General features: G+C 34.0%; 1 protein-coding gene and 1 pseudogene across 2 annotated transcripts in view; both read left to right on the top strand.

Annotated features, from left to right (window-relative positions):
- Positions 1-328: 328 nt before the first annotated feature.
- Positions 329-25,399, top strand: part of LOC133186382 (uncharacterized) — a 224,008-nt gene continuing 198,937 nt past the window's right edge. Inside the window, exons 1-6 of one of the 2 annotated variants that reach the window (XM_061321638.1) lie at positions 329-406; positions 2,137-2,694; positions 5,452-5,607; positions 6,419-6,563; positions 7,674-7,856; positions 10,354-10,568. In XM_061321638.1, coding sequence (XP_061177622.1) covers positions 2,168-2,694; positions 5,452-5,607; positions 6,419-6,563; positions 7,674-7,856; positions 10,354-10,554 — 1,212 coding nt within the window. In that variant the 5' untranslated portion in view covers positions 329-406; positions 2,137-2,167 and the 3' untranslated portion in view covers positions 10,555-10,568. Of the gene's footprint in view, positions 407-2,136; positions 2,695-5,451; positions 5,608-6,418; positions 6,564-7,673; positions 7,857-10,353; positions 10,862-25,399 lie in introns of those variants that run through there. The other variant, XM_061321637.1, reaches the window with a different exon arrangement.
- On the top strand, positions 14,430-21,936 carry LOC133186280 (uncharacterized; annotated as a pseudogene).

Raw genomic sequence — 25,399 nt, 5'->3', positions numbered from 1 at the left:
GGATTTATGTTTTAATTTGTTCATTTTTTTTCAAAACACAAAAAAATACTTGAGAATGGTAAAAAATTGAAAATTGGGGAAAAAACTCTCCACAGGTGTACATATATTACTTATATATTTTTTATTTAAATGTAAATGTACATATATTACTTATATTTTATATTTACAAATGTAAAATAATTTACTTTTTTTTTGCTAAACGAATTCAATGTACATTTATATATCTGGACTGAAACATCTCTGGGCGAATCATGCAATGGCGCGAAACATCCCGTTACCTAGGCAAAGAACGATAACTCTATAAATTGTGATATTTGACATGTTGCCGAGTCTTTTCGGACTGAAGAATGTACTGGGTCGTATTCTCCCTGCAATACTTTCCTGGTGGATGACATTAATGGACAAGGTATAAACAATTTCTGTAGGCTCATAGAAAGCTAATTTTACTAAGGTTTAATTTATTGCAACTGGAAATGTTAAGAAAAGAGCGATCGCAACCTCTAGGTTAAAGTGCATCACACCACAGGAGTTCGCAATTTTATCAATAAAGTCAATAAAAATCACTCGATTGACCAAGCCATGAGCTATGCTAACGCATAGCTCATGGCTTGGTCAATCGAGTGATTTTTATTGACTTTATTGATAAAATTGCGAACTCCTGTGTTCCCCCTCTCTCTTCTATCTTACCGCCTCTGGCACCGGTCCGCCGGTGTCGGGGGCTTTTTTTTCTTCCTTCTCTCTACGCATAGCTCATGGCTTGGTCAATCGAGTGATTTTTATTGACTTTATTGATAAAATTGCGAACTCCTGTGATCACACACACACACACACACACAAATTGCAATAATGTATATCTGCTTCCTGCAACTTCTATCAAATGAATGATTAATAGTGGCAATATATAATTTGGCCCCGAAATATTTTTATGTAAAATTGCATTTTGAACAGAGCAGGAAAATTGATCGAGCTTTGTGGAATATGATGAGGTAGCATTTGTTTAAAAAACAACTAATTTTCTGCCAACAAAAACTTCATGAAACGTTAATAGAGAGATTTAATAAGCTCACTTGTACGTGTACATGTACGTGTATACTACAAGTTAGAATTACACGTACACGTTTACATTATTTTTCTAGTTTAGCCAAGTATATCCTGTACCTATATTTGTAAGTGTTTTAAACAGGTCCAGCAAAATACCCTGATAAAGGTATATAGCTTGATAAAGCTATATAGCTTTATCAAGGTATTACAAATACCTTGATCAAGGTATTTTATGTAATGAAAATACCAAAAAAATCCTAAAAAAAATAAATACTGAAAGTCGAGTTCTGAGTTCACTCATGCATGTAAAGTACTTAAACACAAAGAATCAGTATAAAAGCATGTCATGTGAGGAGACGTTCTTTTATACCGTCTTTTTGATACCTGAGTACTTTTCATGCACGAGTGAACACACTGACTACAACTCATAATTCAACTTTTAAATTTAATTTTTTTAGGATTTTTTTTTGTATTTTCATTACATAAAATACCTTGATCAGGGTATTTGTAATACCTTGATAAAGGTATATAGCTTTATCAAGCTATATACCTTTATCGGGGTATTGTGCTGGACCTGTTAAATGCAAAAGTGCTTAACATTTAAAAAAAAAATGGAAAAGACATTAAATTTAAATAATACGCATATCACCCTTTTAAATAAATATATGCATATATTTATAGGAAAAAGAATGGAAAGAGCTCTTATAATTTTGATCCCTCAAAGCCTGTTTTGAAAGTCTAGATGTTGTGTATTTAACATTCGATAAAATTATATTTTTCAATCATAGACATTTAGTTCTTTATATCAGTATATGCATTAAACCTTCAGGTTATAGGAAAACGCACACATTTTAAACAGCAGTTATAGAAATATAGGCTACAAGTTTAGACTTACGTGTACTCGGTAATTTACACATAAGTGGATACGTGTAGAAATTCGTCATTAGCAAAACTGATGACGTAATGCACAGATTTCCGGGGGGAACACGTACATGTATGCGTACACGTTGGTTTGCTAAACCTCTCTATTAATTGCAAAAGAGCAGTACCAGCAGTTATCATAAAGGGTTAGTGATCTCTCATATTTATTTTTAGGAAGAAGTGCTAGAAAACACCATTTTGTACAATGGAAGGTTCACCAAATCCTAGCCTTATACTAATGTCACCCTCTTCAGTATTATCACGAAAAAGAAAATTAAGTCCAAGATCTCGATCTCAATCTTGTGATAGTGATGACAGTTACAGTACCAATTTGACTCGATCTCGATCTCAATCTTATGAAAGAGACAAAAGTTACAGATGTGATGTTTCAAAATGGGATAATGGTATATTAGAATCTTATGGGATCTTTTACGATGAAAAAGCGACAGAATTGTCAGAGTTAACTAAATCTGTTCTGGAAGGCTTGTATTCAGTGGAATTTTATGGTATCAAAGATCGTGCTGCATTTTGGACTAAACTTCTGGAAATAAAGGAATGTCTGATCGAATCGACAAAAAAATGCATGAGTAGCTTTGATGAAGATTCTGATTCTATCATAATGTCATGTAAAATAGAAAAAATTGAAAACTTTTTCATACAAGCAAGGAGAAACATTAAAGAGGAATTCATGTCAATGAGAATTGGGTCTGCATCATCAGATTTTCTTTCCAGGTATGGTTTCTTTTACCATGTTTACTGTTTTTCAATATACCATTAATATATCCTTACTCAACATGATCAAGGTACTGAAAGTACTGAAAAATGATAAGCATGAAAGTCAAGTCTTGCAAAATCTGCTGCTACCCAGTACCTTTACCTAGCTGAAAATATGATTGTACTGGCCAAAATATTCTATGAGAAAAAGTTTGATAACATTTTGAATTAAAATTGCTTCCACAAGGTAGGGTATCTTCTATTTTGTAAAAGTACAACCTCTTTGTAATCTTTTTTTAAGCCCTGTGAAACTATAAGTGACTTACCCTTTTACAGATGTCATTGTTTAGCTTATGTACATTTGGCATTTCCTGCAGACAAATTAGCAATATTATACATTTATTAACTGGGTTCAAGGGCAACATGCATTTTGTTGGACCCAAGAACCAAACTGTTTCCCTGAGGCTGTTAGGCCAAAGACAAACAGTTTGGTTCTGAGGGTAGTCAAAATGCATTTTGCCCTAGAACACAGTCAATAAATGTTTTGTTATACCTTTTATCTTTGTGTGACTAAGCAGTCCAATATTTTATCAACATGATCAACAGGTCAAATATCTCACTCAGTGCTCAGTAAAATATGGAAAATATTAGACATTTTGTTAAGTATAGATTTTTAAAGAAACCACTTTTTAGCTCACCTGAGCCGAAGGCTCAAGTGAGCTTTTCTGATCAAAATTTGTCCTTTGTCTGTCGTTGTCGTCGGTGTCGTCGTCGTCGTTGTAAACTTTTCACAATTTCATCTTCTTCTCCAGAACTACTGGGCCAATTTCAACCAAACTTGCCACAAAGTATCCTTGGGTGAAGGGGATTCAAGTTTGTTCAAATGAAGGGCCACGCCCTCTTTCAAGGGGAGATAATAAAGAATTAGTGAAAAATTAATAGCATCTTTTAAAAATCTTCTTCTCAAGAACCAGAGGGCCAGGAAAGATGAAACTCATGTGGAAGCATCCTCAGGTAGTGTAGATTCAAGTTTGTTCAAATCATGACCCCTGGGGGTAGGGCGGGGCCACAATGGAGGATCAAAGTTTTACATAGAAATATATAGGAAAAACCTTTAAAAATCTTCTTTTCAAGAACAGCAAAGCCATGCTGAGTCATATTTATATGGAAGCATCCTCAGGTAGTGTAAATTCAAGTTTGTTCAAATCATGACCCCCGGGGGAAGGGCGGGGCCACAATGGAGGATCAAAGTTTTACATAGATATATATAGGAAAAACCTTAAAAAAATCTTCTCGGGAACAGCAGAGCCATGGTGAGTCATATTTATATGGAAGCATCCTCAGGTAGTGTAGATTCAAGTTTGTTCAAATCATTACCCCCAGGGGTAGGACGGGGCCACAATGGAGGATCAAAGTTTTACATAAAAATATATAGGAAAAATCTTTAAAAAATCTTCTCAGGAACAGCAGAGCCATGATGAGTCATATTTATATGGAAGCATCCTCAGGTAGTGTAGATTCAAGTTTGTTCAAATCATTACCCCCAGGGGTAGGGCGGGGCCACAATGGAGGATCAAAGTTTTACATAAAAATATATAGGAAAAATCTTTAAAAATCATCTCTCAAGAACAGCAAAGCCATGATGAGTCATTTATATGGAAGCATCCTCAGGTAGTGTAGATTCTAGTTTGTTCAAATCATGACCCCTGGGGGTAGGGCGGGGCCACAATGGACTATCAAAGTTTTACATAGAAATATATAGGAAAAATCTTTAAAAATCTTCTTCTCAAGAACAGCAAAGCCATGATGAGTCATATTTATATGGAAGCATCCTCAGGTAGTGTAGATTCAAGTTTGTTCAAATGATGACCCCTGGGATAGGGAGGAGCCACAATGGGGGATCAAATTTTTACAAAGGAATATATGGGAAATTTTTTTAAAATCTTCTCAAGTACAACAAAGCCATTTGTTATATTGACATGGAAGCATCATCAGGTAGTTTAAAATTCAAGCCCCCCCCCCCCTCCCCAGTAATTTTTTCAATACTGAACTGATTTGTGCTTTTGCCAAGCCAATGTGCTCAGGTGAGCGATGTGGCCCATGGGCCTCTTGTTAAAGGTATAACAATATGTAATATTATATAATCATTGATGTGTTCCACATGAAACTACAAGTAAGCATGAATGCATCAATGCAGAATCACCATTGCAATATATTTCTCCTGAGTTCTAGAAATCCATTTATCATGATCAGCAATGTAAGTTTGTATGAAGGAAGACTTCACATCAAGGCTCAACTCTAAGGCACATCTGACCGACTCAGACTAATAAAAATAATGCTGTTGTGATGCACATCATATGTAAAATTTTTAATTGTACCATTCTCCACCATATTTGATTCAGTTCTACACTTTTCAACACATGCCTTAAATTTGGCATAGGAAAGTGTGGACCAGAAGTCTACACCCCTGCACTTGATTAAGAAGGGTGTATTGAGTATACAAGGTACATGTACTACAGCAGTCACTGATTGGTGAAACCAGAATAGATCCAGGTTTCATTTAAAAGAAACTGTATCAATATCATGTGATTTCACAAATACTGGTATGATATCATACCTTTTCAAGCTTAATGGCATCCAATCCTACCCAGACGAAATACAGAAAAGGAAAAAACTAATATCTACCTTTAATTCAATTTCAATCCAAGGAAAAGTCATTGAAATCATTTCTACTGTATATAATTATGCATGACTTATTGGTGTTTATTTTTATAGGCACCTGTTTAGCCTTTGGTATGCTGGGATTACAGAGTTTGTTCAGTATTATTCTGACCTTATACAAGGATTGATTTCTGGGAAAAGAACTAGTGTGGAAGGTGCCTTTATTCAGCTTCTAATACTCTTCAGCAAGATACTCCTGTTGAACCCTGTGTGAGTTTATGTTAAGGATTGATCAAATTCAAAATATTTGGAGCTCTTTTGATGTTAGTGCTCTAGTCAAGTTTTCTAAAAAGTAAAAATTCCTTTATTTTATTTTTCTCGATGACAGCTTGTTCCTTCCATGGTGTCATTGTTTCTGTAAAATGGATGAATCATGATGTATCTAGGGATGGACACTACCAGACTTGCTTTGGATGCATGATCTGACCTATAAATTTTATAAATGAATGAATTGATAATTTTTTTTGAAGCAGGTTTCATTCCCAAGTAACTATATGAAGAATGGTAATTAAACATGTTAAACTTGTATGGCTTATGCACACTAGGAATATACACTTAGTCTAGCTGAAATGCTTTGGATGCTGGATCTGACATACATTTTTCAGATGAATAAATAGGTTAAAGTTTTCTGAACAATGTTGAGCAGGTTTCATTCCCAATGAACTATAAACCAAACCCAGATAATTTGCAAAGGTGTATAATCTAGGGACGAACACTACAGGAACATTCATTTGGTGTGAGGCTTTGCCTTATACTGGTTGATAAAAGAACTATGGATGCTAACTCTTGATTGGTGCCTACATGTTACATCTTTTTAATTCAACTTTAATTTTCTTATATTACATGACTTATAAAATTTGGTAATTTCATTATGAGAGTTTAAAAAAAAAGAGGAAAACAGGCATCACAATATCTTGAAGCACATTTATTTACGAAATATTTATTAATAATTTCTTTTTTCGCAAAATTATTTAAGGAAAAGGTATTTTTGTAATAAAGTAAGTTAAATCAAATTTTGCAGGAGAGGAGATGCTTGGCAGAAAGTAGAAATGAGGCTTAATGGCATAGTAGACATAACTAGTGTTTCAGATATCAGATACACTGTGCTGGGAGAACCTACACGTTTTTCTACAGGTTCATCTCTGATGACAGGGACTGTTGGAGAGGTTTGTATGAGAGTTCTTAGTGGTACATGTATCTGTTAATGATTATCACATGATTATAATATTGAATATTGTATATTGTATTCTATTTGGCAGTTTTAATGAAATAACATTTGCTAAATCAAGTTCATCACTAGGCACCTTGTATGGATATATGATCTATATGAAGAACTTTCAGAAATGCCTTTTGAAAATGCGCTAAACCTTTGAGACAATTTCAACTAAACTTGGCATAGAGTATCCTTGGATGAAGGGAATTCAAATATATTCAGGCCCTTTTTCAAGGGGAGATAATTAAAAAATTGTGAAAATTTAATGGCTACATATGTACCTTTAAAAAAAAATCTTTTCCTTGATAACCTCAGGACTAGAGAAGATAAAACTTACGTGAAAGGTTTATTACATGAAAAAGGTAACAAACAGTGATCAATCTTGTAAAACTACAAACAATACAATTCTCTGAAGAGAGCATAAACACATACCCCTGGAAACTCCAGAGGTGGGATCAGGTGCCTAGGAGAAGTAAACATCCCCTGTTGACTGGTCACATCTTCTATGATCCCTATGTATTGTTCAGGTAGACGGAACATAAAGAAAAATTAAGTTTGTTCAAATCATGACCCAAGGGGCTAAAGGTTGGAGGAGCAAAGTAGATGATCAAAGTTTTACATAGGAATGTAAAGGGGAAAAAAACTTTAAAGATCTTCTGAAGAAAGCAAAACCATGATTAGTCATAATGATATTGAAGCATTCTCTGAAGTGTAGATTCAACTTTGTTGGCAGGGCCACAGTGGGCAGTCAGTTTACGAAAGATTCCCCCAAAGAGTTTGGGGAAAAAACTCTTTTAAATTAATTTTCTCAAGATCAACAAAGTCACCATTATTCATATTTATATTGAAACAGCCTCAGGCATTGTAAATTAAAATTTGTTCAATCATGATCTCTGGGGATAGTTTTGGAATCAAAGAAATCAAAAGGATTACATTAAGCCTTTTGTAGATTTTTTTACTTTATAGTTAAAACCAATGAATTGAGCAATTGTATCATCATAGATTTTTGTTAATAGTCTAGTTCATAAATTGTAAAGCAAAGCTCAAAAAAATGTAATTTCAGGTGAATATGTGGCTGCAGTTAAATTACATGGAAAATGCCAGGGATTTTAGCATCAGAGATGAGAAGTTTCGAAGCCAACCTCTCGAGAATATGTTAGGACAGCATGGAGGAGAACTTTTGGTGGAAATCATGAATTCTGCAATACCTAATACATCTTTTGGGATTATTTGTGTTAAGACCACGGTTAGTAATTTTAATAAATTTTATTACTTGAAAAGCTTAGTGAACATTTCTGATAGAAGTTTGTCAATTGCACAACTGTCTGTCCTTTTCTTTTCATATTTATTATACCCCCGCTCCGAAGGAGAGGGGGGTATACTGTTTTACCCTTGTGTGTCTGTCTGTCTGTCCGCCTGTCCGCCTGTCTGTCTGTCCGTAACAAACTTTGGTCGCAGTTTTCTCAGCAACTACTCATCACAGGTGCTTGAAATTTTAACACACTCTTTGTTTAGGCATGCCATATGGTGGGATTCATTTTTGTACGAATTCGATGTCAACTTCCTGTTTATCCGTGCGTTTGTCCGTTCCATACATAAAAAAATTTGGTCGTAGTTTTCTCAGCAACTACTCATCGCAGATGCTTGAAATTTTAGCACAATCTTTGTTTAGGCATGCCATATGGTGGGATTCATTTTTGTACGAATCCGATGTCAACTTCCTGTTTATCCGTGCGTCTGTCCGTATCACACATAACAAACTTTGGTCGCAGTTTTCTCAGCAACTACTCATCACAGGTGCTTGAAATTTTAACACACTCTTTGTTTAGGCATGCCATATGGTGGTATTAATTTTTGTACTAATCCGATGTCAACTTCCTGTTTATCCGTGCATCTGTCCGTACCACACATAACAAACTTTGGTCGCAGTTTTCTCAGCAACTACTCATCATAGGTGCTTGAAATTTTAACACACTCTTTGTTTAGGCATGCCATATGGTGGGATTCATTTTTGTACGAATCCGATGTCAACTTCCTGTTTATCCGTGCGTCTGTCCGTACCATACATAACAAATTTTGGTCGTAGTTTTCTCAGCAACTACTCATTGCAGATGCTTGAAATTTTAGCACAATCTTTGTTTAGGCATGCCATATAAGAGGATTCATTTTTGGAACAAATCCGATGTCAACTTCCTGTTTATCCGTGCATCTGTCCATACCATACATAATAAATTTTGGTCGTAGTTTTCTCAGCAACTACTCATCGCAGATGCTTGAAATTTTTTCTTTGTTTAGGCATGCCATATGTTGGGATTCAGTTTTTACAAATCCGATGTCAATTTCCTGATTATCACTGTGTTTGTCCATAACTGAACTTGTGTATTCACATCAGAGCGGGGGTATTATTAGTGAGCATTGGCTCACAGACTTCTTGTTTTGACTTCTTCTCCAGAACCATCCTAGCAAATACAGTTTTAATTTTTAATAAAAGAGCAACTCAATGGAACTAACTGTTGAAGATTTATTCTTAATAAATTGCATTTGAATAAAATAAATTTAATATTATTTTGAGTGGTTCTTAACCGTAACCCACATGCATAACTCACATGTGCAGGTAAGAGCTAATAAGTACAGTTGTCTTGATATGTGAAATTTTGCTTTATGATTTAGTGTATTTAAAAGGACATTTTGCTTAAATATGACAAAATATGACTTTTTTATCTTAAAAAGGAAATTTATTACAACTGCATTTTAGGAGAACTTAGATTTAACTCTACTATTGGATTTGTTTGTTTGCTTGCTTAAAGTCCATTTGAGAACTTTTTCACTCATATTGAGACCTGTACTTGACACTCAGTGCTTTTAAGAAGTAAGGAATCCTTTTCATGCCAGCTTCTGTGACATAGGACCTGGATTTATATAGTCTCATCTGACGAACCAGTCTCCATGTCACTCTACAAGTAATAATCTGCATACAAACAATTTTTAAAATAAGACAGGCTATTGACAAATAAGTTGATGATACAAGGATAGCATTAATCTAGTTTGTCAATACAATGACCTTCTTTGCAAATAAGTCTGTCATTGAACTGTTCGGTATCTTCTGAATCATTTCATTTTTTTTCTTGCCAAGTGCTCAGGTAAGCCACGTGGCCCATTGGCCTCTTGTTTTAATGTCAGTCCTGGTAATGTAAACACTAATGTGAAAATGTGATACCTACCATATAGCATAGTAAAAGTTATTATATCCTCTGCTCTATGTTTGTTCCACTCATCATTCTCTTGACATGTTGTTAGAGTAATAATTAGAACACTTTAGATAGGCGTAGAAGATATTCAGTGTTTACAGTAGTTGGAATTAATTCACAACCATTTTTTTTTATATTTTCAGCAGTTAAAACAGTTGAATATTCTCTTTGCTACTTTAGACATTATAGCTAAATGATTGTGTTATTAGAAAATAGTAAACATGGATTTTAACAGCAATTTCAGGCAATTTAAGCATTTTTTAGTCTATATCATGTATATCAATGTTGGTTATTTTCTTTTTAACACTTGTGTCAAAGGAAGGAAAATGGATTTTTTTGTTGCAATGTTTTCACTTTAAAAATAGGACTTGCAAATTATTACTTTCTACAGATAAATCACAATATTTCACTTCTGTGAAAAATTGTATCCAAAAAGGTAATTATTAACAAGCACATAAATAAGTACTTAATAATATGGATATTTCAATATTGCAGATCATTTTCACACGTTTGGATTTGAGCACTGAACATTTCCAAAAATTAAGGAACGGTGATAAACTGGAAGATGACAGAAGTAGAATTCTTTACTCAAGACCTTACAACTTTTTAATTAGAAAAGATCGTGAAGAAATTCTGGATACAATGTTTCAACTAGGACTTCTCTGCAGAGTTAGAAGTTTATATTATCAGGATTAGTAACCTACACATTTGTCCTTTAATATACATGTCATACAGCTCAAGCATTGTGAATGAATGCATTAACATGAAAAGTAAGACAAGCTTTTTAGCTCACCTGAGCTTGATCAAACTGCCTGAATTATGAATCCTGAAGTAATATTTATTTACTATATTTTAATTCTTAATACATACATAAGCTTTCAAAAAATCAACCAAATAATGCTTTATAATGTATTGTTGTATGAATTTTTTATTCTCAAATTCTTCTCAAGGTACACGAGACATGATTTATTTAAAAAAGATTATATGTAACTATGTACAGTATGTAAAGGTAAATATTATGCATTTTTTGAATGTATTTAATGTATAAATTTATGATTTACATATTTTTGTACAATATATAATATCAATAAAATATTAAAAAATTTGGTGATGTTATATTTATAACCCTCCAGGTTTCATATAATAGTTCATTGATGGGTTGCTCTCTGTCTTCATATTTTACCTTGATGGAGCTAATCATCCCAATATCCCATGACAATGTCTTGTATCAAAGATGATGAGAATCATGAAAAAGGCTGTCTGGTGGTATGATTTTTAGCTCACCAGAGTCAAAAATACTTAAACATTTTCTTATGACTACTTTTAAATCTCACTTTCATCATCTTTGCAAGAACCACCAAGCCAATTTCAACCAAACTCGCTACAAAAAATTCTTGGATGAAGGGAATTTAAGTTTGTTTAAATAAAGTGCCATGCCATCTTCCAAGGGGAGGTAATTATGACTTAGTGAAAATTTAATGAATCTTTAATAAATTTTTAGGAACCACTGGGTCAGAAAGACAACAAACAAATTCAAAGAATTATGGTCTCCCGCTTTTGGTCTCTAAGTGCATGGGATGCCATCATTGTCCCCCCTTTTGCCAAAGCGAGGGGGCATTAAATTTCATTCATCTGTCAGTCTGTCTGTCACAAAAATTTTAACCTTCGTCATAACTTTTCAGGAGAAGGATAGGGCTTTCATATTTCACATGTACATTATCTGTGACAAGACCTTTCCAAATATACTATGATTTTTGACCCTGTGATCTTGAAGTTTGACTTACTTTTCATTTTAACATTACTTTGAACTGGTCATATAACTTTTGAAAGATAAAAGATAGGGCTTTCATTTTACGCATGTATATTGCCTGTGACAAGACCTTTCTAAATATACTATGATTTTTGACCCTGTGACCTTGACCTTGAAGTTTGACCTACTTTTCAAAATATTATTTTTCCTTATAACTTTTGATTTAGAAGAGATAGGGCTTTCGTATTTGAAATGTGCATTTCCTATGATAAGATGTTTTCGAGCATGCTATAATTTTTGACCCCTTGACCTTCATATTCGACCTCATTTTCCAAAATAAAAATTAAATTTGCTGATTACTTTTGAATGACATGTGATAGGACGTTCATATTTGACACAATATGCCATATATAATGGCATCTCACCCACTAAGACACCGGAAGCAGGGGACCACAATTCTTTGAATTTGCTTGTTTATACAGTATTACTACATTTAAATGTGTCACAAAATTAATGATATAAAGTGAAAAATTGAATCAAATAATTTTTCAAGTATTTCTCTATTGGAAAGTATGGATGCATTATTTATCCATTTTTTTTTTCTACAGTGTCTCTAGGTAAAGATCTTGACACACCCTCAGGATTCGGTTGCACGAACGATAGTTAATTTAACTTCAAGTTAATGCCGTAACTGCACGTTAAATTTTTAACGATAAGTTACATAACTGGCAGTTAAATTGTTGTTGTTCCAAAGTCAATTAAAGCTTAATCAGCTAACTAAGATTTAATTGATGTCTTTTAGTTAACTCTCTGTTAAAATCGTTCTACACGCGCATTTCCCTTACCTATGGTGAAATATTTCTGACGTCATAATCAAAATGACGTAAACTCATAAATGTTTCAATTTGTTAATCTTATAATTATTGGTAAAATATATTAAATGTATTATTAAAGATAATTACTTCAGATATGAATTCTTACGTTGAAAGATAGTCATATTACATGCAGTATAAACAGTGCAATTACAAAGTATGTATTCAGTATTAAGTTCTAACACGAAGCATTGAATTTTGAGAGGGAAATTGAAAATGATAAAAAAAAAAACTCTCAAAAAGTGGGAGAGGAACCCCCCCCCCCCCTCCGTTTTAAGTGCCTTAAATTTGAATTGAACGATTAACCTACTTTTCGGATACTTGTCTGAGGTTATTTTTTTTTTAAATGATGATCATATTTTGATAAAATATAATGACATTTATTGTATGGATAATCGGATAAAAAAAGTACTTGCATCTCCACTCATATGGGATGATTTCGTCTTGTTGTTCTTTGCAGATAATATGGCAACATATATCTATACATGTATATATACATCTATAGTACAATCTTGCCTAAAATGAAATCGGGATTGAATGTTGCTTCAGTCATTTCTATTATCTCTGTATAAGTTCTTCCTTCCTCGCAATCAAGTTTTGAAATGATAACAAGTCCGCGAGTTTGATTTTAATGCTTAACATTAATTTAATGTACCTAGGTAACCTCAGTTAAATCTGTTAGTTAAATTAGAAAATTAATTAGGCTTTAACTTTCAGTTAACTTTCGTGCAACTCGTTTAACTCGCCGTTAAATTTAACGCCGCGTTAACGTATTGATTGATTGTTTGTTGTTTAACGTCCCTCTCGAGAATTTTTCACTCATATGGAGACGCCACCACTTGCCGGTGGAGAGCTGCAAATTTTGTCCTAAACTCGGCACTTACGGCCATTGAGCAGTGAGGGGTCTTTTTCGTGCCAGCACCTACTGCGACACGGGACCTCGGTTTATACGGTCTCATCCGAAGGACCGGTCTCCACGTCCCACAGTGGGATTCGAACCCGCGACGTAAGGATCAACTCCTTGCTTCGCGACTCTAGAGCAGACGCTCTAACCACTGCGCCGCGCAGGCGACCCGCGTTAACGTAAAGTTGACGGCCAGTTAAATTTAACTAACGTTCGTGCAACAGGATCCAGGTCATAAGCAATCTTTTTGTAAAGATGAAACTCCCAACATCCCAACATTATTCTCCATAAGAAAGATACAGACCAGAAATGAATTATGAACTTCACTGTCAGTGACCTTGAACTTGCACAAATGACCTTAGGTCAAGGCTTGACACACCCTCAGGTCATAAGCAATCTTTGTAAAATGGGGACTCACCAAGTTTATCCATAAGAAAGATATGGACCGGACACGGATTATGAACTTTTTCTTACAGTGACCTTGAATTTGCCCAAATGACCATGGGCCAAGGTCTTGTCACACCCTCAGCTCATAAACAATCTTTGTGTGAAGTAGTAGATTCTAATGTTCCTCCATAAGAAAGATATGGACCGGACAGACCGACAGACAGATGAACAAGGTGATTCCTATATATCACCCAAATTTTGTTTTTTGTTTTTTTTTTTTTTTTGGGGGGGGGGGGTATAAAAACTATTTAACAAAAATGAGCCCTTGAAGTTTTTCTAGGTTGCTTTTTTTATGAAATTACATGTGAAAAAAAATAAAAATTGAAGTATCGGCACTTTTTTGTCTATACATGATAGTATTACAGTAAGATGCCAGTATTTGCCTAATAAAGTTGCATTTAATGTAAATCTTGTACACAGTTCTTAATGGTGAAAATTTATATTTTATATCTTTTTTGTTGAAAATTTATACTACATAGTAAAACAATACTAAAAAGTATATTTCAGGTCAATAGTTAACAACTGAGCTAATATGATGTACATAAATATTAGCAAATTAGGAAAAAAACAACAACACAGAAACAGATAAAATGTAAAGATGTGTCAGTTAAATATCAAAGTTCATGTAAGTGTGGTATGAGATAGTTTATCAATGATTTTAAAAAGTCATATGATTCGTTTTAGCTCCACTGATAAATCATTGCAGCCACAGTTTCAAATTCACGCAGTTACAGATACAAAAGATTTAGCAGGTAAAAATCTCATTTCCTTCTCCTTCTTAACACACTTTTTTTTAAAACGTGCATCCTTTTTTTTTTTTACATCAGTCTTTACGTTTGATTATTCAATTATGATATTAATTTTTTCAGCATTTTAAGGAATCTGTTAATATGAACCCCAGACTTTGTGCCAAGGACATCATCAGATGTGACCTCTGCAAAGACAGAGTTGTGCAAATGTACTGTAACTTATGTCTAATGAATCTTTGTAAGAGCTGCGTGGAGGAACACGTCTCTGACGTCTCTAAGAAACATGAAGTGGTGCCTTATGATTTGAGAAAGTCTAAACATGGCTACACAATGGAGACACCAGAAGCTGTATCTTGTTCTCAAGTCAAACAACTGCTTGATGCACCAGAGCTCATCACCACCATAGACACTGGGTATGAATATCTACGCAGTGTTACCTGTCTCAGTGATGAAGAAATCTGGACACGTGGCCAAGACAAAATAATAAAACTCTACAACCTCAACGGCAAACTGCAGAAGTCAATCCAAACCAAGTCAGGGACCAGGTGACATCACAGTGACAAGGAGTGGAGATTTAATTTATACTGACCCTGATACAAGAACAGTAAACATAGTGAAGAATAATCAGATACAGAAAGTGATAAGACTACAGGGATGGACACCTTACTTTGTCTCTAGTACCCTGTCTCACTAAGGCGACCATCTGGTTACCATGTACAGCGATGATGAACGATCAAATGTTGTCCGTTACTCTGGCTCCACAGAGAAACAAACCATTTAGCTTGATAATGAAGGTAAACCTCTCTATTCATCTGGTTACCTTAATCACATCAGTGAGAGCAGAAACCTGGATATCTGTGTGGCTGACCAGGAAGCCAAGGCAGTAGTGGTGGTTAATCAGGCAGGAAAACTCCGATTTAGATACACTGGTCATCCCTCTACCAAGGAACCATTTAATCAACTTGGCATCACAATAGACAGCCAGAGTCAGATCCTGACAGCAGACTGTCACAACCACTGTATCCACTTCCTAGATCAGGACGGACATTTCCTCCGTTACATTGATACCTGTTATCTTAAGTACCCATGGGGTTTATGTGCAGACACATCAAAAATTAATTAGAAACTAAAATCAAAGGAAGCTTCCAAAATACTTACCTATGAAATCAATTCAGATATATTTTATAAACTTAAATTGAAGGTTGAGTTTCCAGAGTATACTACAAAAATGTCAACAATAGTGTTTACAGTTATTTGGTTCTATATCAATATAATCCATTACAACAGAAGAACATGGGTACTCAATAAAAACACCAGAAGCTGTATCCTGTCCTCCTGTCAAACCACTGCTTGATGAACCAGAACTCATCACCACCATAGGCACTGGACATGACCAACTATACAGTGTTACCTGTCTCAGTGATCAAGAAATCTAGACATGTGGGGAGGACAAAATCATGAAACTTTACAATCTCGAATGCAGACTACTGCAGTCAATCCAAATCAAGTCTGGCAAAAGACCATTTGATATAGCGGTGACAAGGAGGGGAGAACTAGTTTATACTGGCCCTCGAACAAGAACTGTAAACATAGCGAAGAATAAACATATACAGGAAGTGATCAAACTACAGGGATGGATACATATCAATGTGTGCTGTACCTCTTCTGGTAATCTCTTGGTTACCATGCTCAGTGATGATAAACATACAAAAGTTGTCCGTTACTCTGGTTCCACAGAAAAACAAACCATACAGTTTGATAGTACAGGTAAACCTCTGTATTCGTCTGGTTACTCTTACAGTGATAAATACATCAGTCAGAACAGGAACCTGGATATCTGTGTGGCTGACTGGGATGCCAGAGCAGTGGTGGTTATTAATAAGGCAGGAAAACTCCGATTTAGATACACGGGTCAGCCTTCTACTACACAGAAACCATTCTCTCCTCACGGTATCGCAACAAACAGTCTAAGTCAGATCCTGACAACAGATGGTCACAATGACTGTATCCACATCCTAGATCGGGATGGACAGTTCCTCCGTTACATTGATAACTGTGGTCTATTCCGTCCATGCAGTTTAAGCGTAGACACCAGTGACAACATCTTCGCAACTGAGGGTCATGGTGGTAAAGTTAAGATAATTAAATATATGTAAACAATGTCTGCTGAAATATTTTCATTGAGACAGGAGTGCTAAAAAAATTAGGGCATGATTAAAATTATTCTTTTAATTAGTATTTGCAAACTTACTCCAAGTGTGACATATATGATTTTTTTTATAATTAACAAGAGATATTATTATAAACACCAATTAAATAAATTAAATATGAATTTTTGTATGTCATTATAAGCATCTTTTTATGATGTTTAGAGCATAATACATTTTGTTTGTCATCAAAATTGATATATACAAAGTTCCTGGAGTATTTCCTTTAAGAATTTAATCGTTATGACAGAACAATATCTGTTCCAAATGTCTAAGGTTTTAGTATAACTGTAAGAGTTGCAATATTACACTTTCTACCGAAATATAAACTCTAGCCAAGATTGTTATATATAGTTTAGTGCAGGATTTATTCAATATGGGTACAAGTATATGAAGAAGTGAAATATTTTTCCCATATTTCTAGATCAAATATTTTATTCCTATTTGGTGTTTTTATTCTTATTTGGTGTTTTCATCGAAGTTTATAAATAATAACATAGTTTATTTGATGTTATGAATCTAAAATTAACATAGTAAATGTTTGCTTGACATTTGATAACTTCAAGATTTAAATTTTCTATCCCATGTGTAGTTAAAATTTATATATGACCTTGATCCAGATTTCAATGATAAAATTGTACCTATAGTTTAAATAAAATGTAGAGCCAACCTGTTGTAAGTGATCTCTGCCACGTAGGATTTATAATATGATGTTATAATAAGACATATTCTTATGCTTCCTGTAAGTTTGTCTCTATGCAATTAATATCCGACTATTTCCACCTACATGTTGTAAAAAAAATTATAAAGGGTAAGCGTACTATGCTGAAATAGTGTATAGCTTCCTTTTTTACAGCAAATATGATAGCACCTGAAAATATCAGTTCAAAGTTCTATAGAGGGTGCAAAACATTATCCTTGGCGAGTATCAACATGGGAACCAGGATATACTTACAGAAAGATCATACGCTGTGGTTTCGCAGGGAGTATTATATCGTAAAAACAGTTCATAATCAGCGCATAGTGGGGTGTTTTGTGAAACAGGGAACACAAAAATTATTTTTGTGTAGTTGATAGCCAAACTTTTTTGTATAAAGTTATACACTGTAAGGAACAGTATTTGTCAATCAAAGAAAACTGACGAAAGAAATTCTGTAATATGGGTGGAAAATAAGTTAGCGATATATGAATATGAAATTGAAGGACATTTTTTCAGCTCAAAATTCCTCTTCTTGAAAGATACCAGGTACATTGTACAATAGGATCTCTATTTTATGTCTACACAGTGAAATTCATATTTTACTCTCTTTTGAGAATGATTGTATTGTTTGCTGAGATTGATTGATTGTATGTTGTTTAACGTCACCATATACCGGTGAAGAGCTTCAAATTTAGACCTTTACTCGGCATTCAGGGCCATTGAGCAATGAGGGATCTTTATCGTGCCAACGCCTGCCGTGACACGGGGCCTCGGCTTTTAAGGTCGCAATTTTCACTTCAAAGTGCCAAGCGCTCGGCGAAGTTGCTACCTATTTTTTATCGACTTAGGTCAGTCGCGGCCGAGATGCGAACTCACACCTTCCGATCACGGAGCGTTTTGAGAATGAAACCATATTGTTAATGTTTTAAGGTAACACAAATTCACACAAAAATAGAATAAAAGAATAGTAGAATACCTAGAAATTGTTTGGGTAACTTTTCAATGATTTTACCACATATAGATCTTTTTAATATGCCATTAGTACCAGACACATCAAACAAAGGCTGCTTATTTCTCATAATGTCATCAGGATTCCCTTGTTGTCACATTGTATGAGGCCATTGTGACACAGCACTCACCTGAAATAACTAGCTCTGGCTGAGAATTTCCTCTACCTTGTAGTAATGAAACTGGATGAGAACAGTACTTAAATTACCCAACCCTACTCTCTTATTCTTTTCTTTTTCTTGAAAGAATGATGCCATATACTTTTTTTAATTTTATCTCCACTGCTAGATTTTCACATTACCCAACGTATCTCTCTAGCAAGGGATACCTATATCTAAATTATATTATTTTCATGTAGTAAAGGTATTCATTTTGCATTATAAGATATCATAAACACAACTAAATTAAATATGAAAACTGCTGAGGTGCAATAATATCTACCAGTCACAAATTCAACATATAGGAATATTCTATGAAATGTTTGTTTGTTTTTACAGAGTTATTAATTTGTTTATTGAGAAATACTAAATCATGAGGATGGGCACTGCATTTGCATCTTTTTTTTTTTGTTATTGTTATTGTTTAATATCAGAAAAGTTAAATCTGATATATATGTTACATACCACTTCAAATTCAACCTTTAAATTCATGTCAAACCCAAGTCTAGTAAATAGATAAGAGTTCTAAACATTTCTACAGAGGTCAAAGTCTGAAAAATAAAACTTGACCTCTATTTTTTTAAATCTTTTTTCAAGAATAAACCCTTGAAATATGTTTTAAGTCTTGACTCTTTGAAATTAAAATAAAAGAGGATAAAAAAAATTTGGACTATCTTATCAACATGTTGCTAACCCAGCAAAAAAGTACATTTCAGGTCAACAGCTGAACAAGTGAGCTAATATGAATTACCTTTATATCTGCAAATTTAGATTTAAAAAAAACACAACAACATAAACATGATAAAAACAGATAAAATTTTGAAGTGTGTCAGTTCAGTATCAAAGTTTATGTAAAAAGATACAAGATATTTAAACAATAATACAAAACGTCATATGATTTGTTTTATCTCCACTGATAAACCATTGTTACAGTTTAATGCTCAGTTACAGATGCCAGAGATTTAGCAGGTAAAAATCTAATTTTATTTTCTCTTTTTACATACTTATTTCAAGTGTATTTTTAAAAAAAAAAATTTAATCAGAGTTTTCGAAAACCAAACATTTCCATCAGTCATTCAGACTGATGACTTAATGTGTTCTACCGGTCCGAGGCAAATTCTATCAGTCCGAATAAATTCTAGTAATATTCATCATGTAATTCAAAAGAATATGAAATATGTTATTTCATCTGAAAGTATACATCAAATTGCTGCAGAACATCAATGCCGTCGTATCTGGACCTTGAAAGTTCTCAGATTGAGTGTGTAAATGTACAATGCCAAATGTGAGATAATGCAATAGATAAGAGTGCAATTAGATATAACAATCTAGCTCTGTCGTGGGACAAGCCCTCACCATAGTTGGAATACGTCCCATACATCGATAGTTGCAATGTAGAAAAAAAAGGAAAAGAAAAGAAAACAAAAAGATTTTAAAGAATATAAAAGTACTTGCACTGGAAATAGCTACTACAGTAATCATAGCAAACCTTTTTGAGCTTGTATAATGTCTTTTATCCTAAAAGGTAACTCAGGAAACACTGCTTTTAATTAGATTCATTTATTCATTACAGCATATTAAAGACTCTGAAAAAATGGACCCCCGACTTTGTGCCCAGGACATCCTTAATTGTGACCTCTGTGAAGACACAGTTGTACAAATGTACTGTAACTTATGTCCAATGAATCTCTGTAAGAGTTGTGTTGTGGAACACATCTCTGATGTTTCTAGGAAGCATGATGTGGTGCCTTTTGCTTTGAGAAGGTCTATGCTTGTGTACCTTCAATGTTCAACTCATTCTGAAGAGCACTGTGAAATGCATTGTGAAGATTGCAACATTCAAGTTTGTCCAAATTGTGTTATTTCTGAGACACATAAGAGACATCATTTCAAAAGTCTACAAGACTTAGTAAACTCAAAGAAAGAATGCATTGAACAGGAAAGAAAAAGACTGAAAGAAACAGTTTATTTTAAACTTGAAGATATTGTTACTGACATAGAAACCCAGCTAGCTGAAATAGATGGAGAATACGAGAAACTTATATCAGAGGTCACAAAGCATGGAGAAGAATTGCACAGCGAAATTGACAAAGTTATACATAAAAACAAGGATGAAATCAACGGGATGAGAAACCAACACAGAGATGCCCTAAATAAACATCTAAATGACATTAAGAAACTTGTTGCTGATGTTGAACAATCTATATCTGAAACTGAAGACATTTTACAATCCAAAGAAGTAAACAGATCACTTTCCTACAAGATCAAATCAGAAAAATTCACCAAACTTCCATCAAAACTGATATTTAAGTTTCCTGTGTTTACTGGAAATAATGATAGAGATCAATGTTCTCAATTATTTGGTTCTATATCACCATTATCCATTACAACAGAAAAACATGGCTACACAATGGAGACACCAGAAACTGTATCCTGTCCTCCAGTCAAACCTCTGCTTGATGAACCAAAGCTGATCACCAATATAGACACTGAATATAACAAACTATACAGTGTTACTTGTCTCAGTGATGAAGAAATCTGGACATGTGGAAATTCCAAAATCATGAAACTCTATAACCTCCAAGGCAAACTACTAAAGTCAATCCAAACCAAGTCGGGAATTAAACCATGTGACATAGCAGTGACAAGTAGTGGAGATCTAGTTTATGTTGATCCTGATGCAAGAACAGTAAACATGGTAAGAAATAAACAGAAACAGGAAGTGATCAGACTACAGGGGTGGAGACCTTACAATGTCTGTAGTACCTCCTCTGGTGACCTCCTGGTTACCATGCACAGTGATGATAAACAGTCAAAAATTGTTCGTTACTCTATCTCCAAAGAGACACAAACCATTCAGTTTGATAGCGAAGGTAAACCTCTGTATTCATCTGGTTACATTACATACATCAGTGAGAACAGGAACCTGAATATCTGTGTGGCTGACGATGGAGCCAGTGCAGTAGTTGTGGTTAATCAGGCAGGAGAACTCCGATTTAGATACAATGGTCATCCCTCTACTACCAAGAAATTATTTTACCATTTCTTTTATAACCAGGGATCATTTAAACCAGGGGGCATCACAACAGACAGCCAGAGTCAGATCCTGACATCAGACACTAATAACAACTGTATCCACATCCTAGATCAGGACGGACAGTTCCTCCGTTACATTGATAACAGTGATCTACGGCGTCCATGGGGTTTATGTATAGACAATAGAGACAACCTCTTTGTGGCTGAGTTATACAGTGGTAAAGTGAAGAAAATCAAATACATGTAAGAGTGATAAATAATTGAAGACATGATTAATTTTTTTTATTGCTATATGCAACTTTACAACAAATGTGACAAATTTGTATTTCTATTATAATTAAAATAATAAAGACATACATGTATGATGTTAAGGTTATATGATCCTCAGCCAGGAAGGATAACTCTTTAATTTATTATTTTATTGAAAAAGTCTTCAAATGAAGCTTGAAATTGAGATCTATTTGTGCAACAATTTTCATTTTATGCATCTTAATATGATTCAAGGTTCTTTGAAGTCTTAGATATAGTCTTGTAAATAGTTGACATTTGTACCCCATAAAATAAAAAAAAATCACTTTTAGGGAAATGGAATTTCTTTTAGTCTAGCATTAGATACCAATTCTTATTAGCATGATATGAAATTAGATGTAATATGTGATGTCTAGCAATGAAAGCACAAGCTTCTTACATTATGTATTATGCAATAATTGAAGTAAAGAGAAGAACTAAAATACTGTTTAAGCATAAAAAAGATGCATTTTTCGCCAAATGCCTATATATTTTTCTATCCTAAATTGTATTTGTTGATCAATTTTTAATTAGAAAATGCATAGCTGGTGTTATTATTCACATTTCCTGAAAATACATTTGAACTTTGAAGAAATATCATGGGTAAATACAGGTTACTATGTGAAATCAGAGACATTTTTGAGAGCATTTTCCATTAATTAAAAGCTGATTTTCAGAACCAGAGGATCGGACTTGAACATCAGATAAATTATTTTGCCGTCTGTTATAAACATTTCAATTGTTTTTTTTAAAATTGATATTCAGGGTATGGTGTTTCATCTATATTAACAAAGTTAATTGAGTTTTTCCTTCAAAAATTAAATTGTTATGATAGAACAGTATCTGTTCAAAATGTCTAAGATATTAACTGTAACAGTTGCAATGTTACAATTTCTACTGAAATTTACAGTCAACTTTAGATCGTAATATATGTATAGTGCAGATTTTATTCAAGATATGGCCAGTAATATGTAACAAGAAGCCTATGAGCCACAACGCTCACCTGAGTAACTTTGGCCCTGCTGTTCTTCACAAGATTTCCACACTTTTAATACCTGCTGTGGCCCCACTCTATCCCCGGAAGTCATGATTTGAACAATTTAGAATCTACACTATCCAAGGATGCTTCTACATAAATTTCAGCTTTTCTGGTCCTGTGGTTCTTGAGAAGGTTTTAAAAGATTTTTCCTATGTATTTCAATGTAAAACTTGGATTCCAAATTGTTGCCCCGCCCTACCGCGCGGGTCATGAGTTGAACAATTTAATATATTGAGAGAAAATGAATACAATTTTAATATTTTTAACAGTATTAGTTTTGATGAATGTGAAATGGGGTTTTTGCACTTGTGTATATCGGGTCTCTGATGAGTTCGGCCAAAGCGACATCGCTTACATCAGCTGTTTGTCACGTGTCAGGTTGAAAATTAGAACATATATGCACTACTACAAAGATTGTAAAAGTTCAACGATATACGGGTATCTTTTCGCTATAAAATTCATTCTGTTTTGCTCGAGACAAATTTCTTAATATGAAAAGTGCTGGGAGCAACTCCCTCTTGCTCGGGAATTGTGTAAAATTTAGCCGTCTTTCTATAAACTCCAGACATAGATGTAACACGCACTGGAATAATGTTACATTACGGAATAAATAAACAATGCACAATCAGCTCCCAGCACTTTTCAGAATATTAGGACTAATAGCTACACGTGTTTAAAAATTCAGAATTTATTGTGAAGCGGATATTATTGAACTTTTGATATTTTCGAGGGACTGGACCTGTCATTCTAGCACGTTACCGTACAAATGTGCTCCCTACGGCTATATATAAAGTCTTCACATTATCAATTTAGTTTGACAATAAAATGTTGTTTAACATATTTCAGAATGTGTCTCTATTTTGGTCCAATTATGCTTGTTCGTATTTATTTTTATTTTTACAAACTACTATAATAACTTGATCCACGCCTCAAGTACAGAGAAACAGCGTGTCAAACTAAGAAATGACGTCATCTCAGTAAGTACAGGGAGATCAGGTTTTCATTCTACATTCGCTTTATGATATTATGGCAAGATAAGTTGCACATTCATTTATTTTTATAATATTTATGAGAAACGAAAGTATTTGATTGTGTTTTAAAATGAACAAATAGTATTTATTTATCGAGATTTATTTGTATTGTTTTAACGTGATGTCATAATAGCTTTCCCGAACTTCTGCATATACTGGTGTAAGTATGAGAGTCTTTAATCTAGCTGCGTTTTACATAAGAATATCTAGCACTAAGAATATGTTGGTGAAGAACAGAATAATCATAGTGACTCAAGTGGGTCTTGTGATCCATGGGCCTCTTGGGTTTCTTTTTCTTTTTTTTTTATTTTAAATACCAATAAGTTATATGTACTGTTTCATCATAAACCTCTGGTTAATAATCTATTTTTATGGAATTTAAAGTTATAATACGGAAAATACCACTAATTGTAGTATGAGACGAGAAGTTTTAAAGCCAGTCTGTTGAGAATATGTTAGGACAGCATGTACATATGGAGAAATGGTGTTCATTCTGCTGATTTGCATATCGGCCATTTTAGAACTATAATGGCGGCCGAATTTTTAAAGGTTTATATAGAGAAAAATCGCGAATTTTTATATCCTAACTATTTCGGATAAAGTTCTTCCACCGATGGTTTGATTCTTCTTAATATCTTCTACCGGAAATGACAAGATTGTTGATACCAAAGTGAAAGTTGCGACCGCCTTTTTGATTTGAAAATTCGAAGCTAGAGTATATTATTTTAATGAAGGAAAGAGCACAGAATTGGTGTTTTTATTATTTTTTATGAGGAAATGTAAGCGTTTATTACAAGTTGACAAGAGTTCTTCCGCTGATTAAGAGGTGCAGAGGAGAGCCTATTTTTATAAAATAGATATTTTTTACCATTCCATGAGAAAACGACCGAATTTTTTATTTGAAAACGGCAGTTATTTGCATCAGTGTGACCTACTTTATATCGGGAAAACGGTATCCTGAGTCGTCATCTGTTATTCACACAAATTACTACCCATATAACTATGACGGAGCCTTGAAGAAAAGCAAAATGAAACGGGCTTGCAGGTTTTAGCATAAAAATTGAAAGAAATGGAATTTCGAGTTTATTCAGTATCTTATGAGTGGAAATTATCCATATGAGTGGAAATTATGAATTCTGCAATACCTAATACATCGTTTGGAATAATTTGTGTTCAAACTAGGGTTAATACTTTCAATGAATTTTATCACAAACCGTAATGAACATTTCTTAGAGAACATTTCTGATAGGTTTGTCAATTGTACAACTGTCTGTCCTTTACTTTCCATATTTTTGACTTCTTCTCCAGACCATCTGAGCAAATACAATTTTAATTTTTAGATCAAAGAGCAA

This window comes from Saccostrea echinata, unplaced genomic scaffold, assembly GCF_033153115.1.
Source record: "Saccostrea echinata isolate AGI-Se365-2 ecotype Australia unplaced genomic scaffold, CSIRO_AGI_Sech_v1 ptg000013l, whole genome shotgun sequence".
NCBI lineage: Eukaryota > Metazoa > Mollusca > Bivalvia > Ostreida > Ostreidae > Saccostrea > Saccostrea echinata.
The sequence above is the reverse complement of the archived record's forward strand: the minus strand, read 5'-3'. Positions and strand labels throughout refer to the sequence as shown.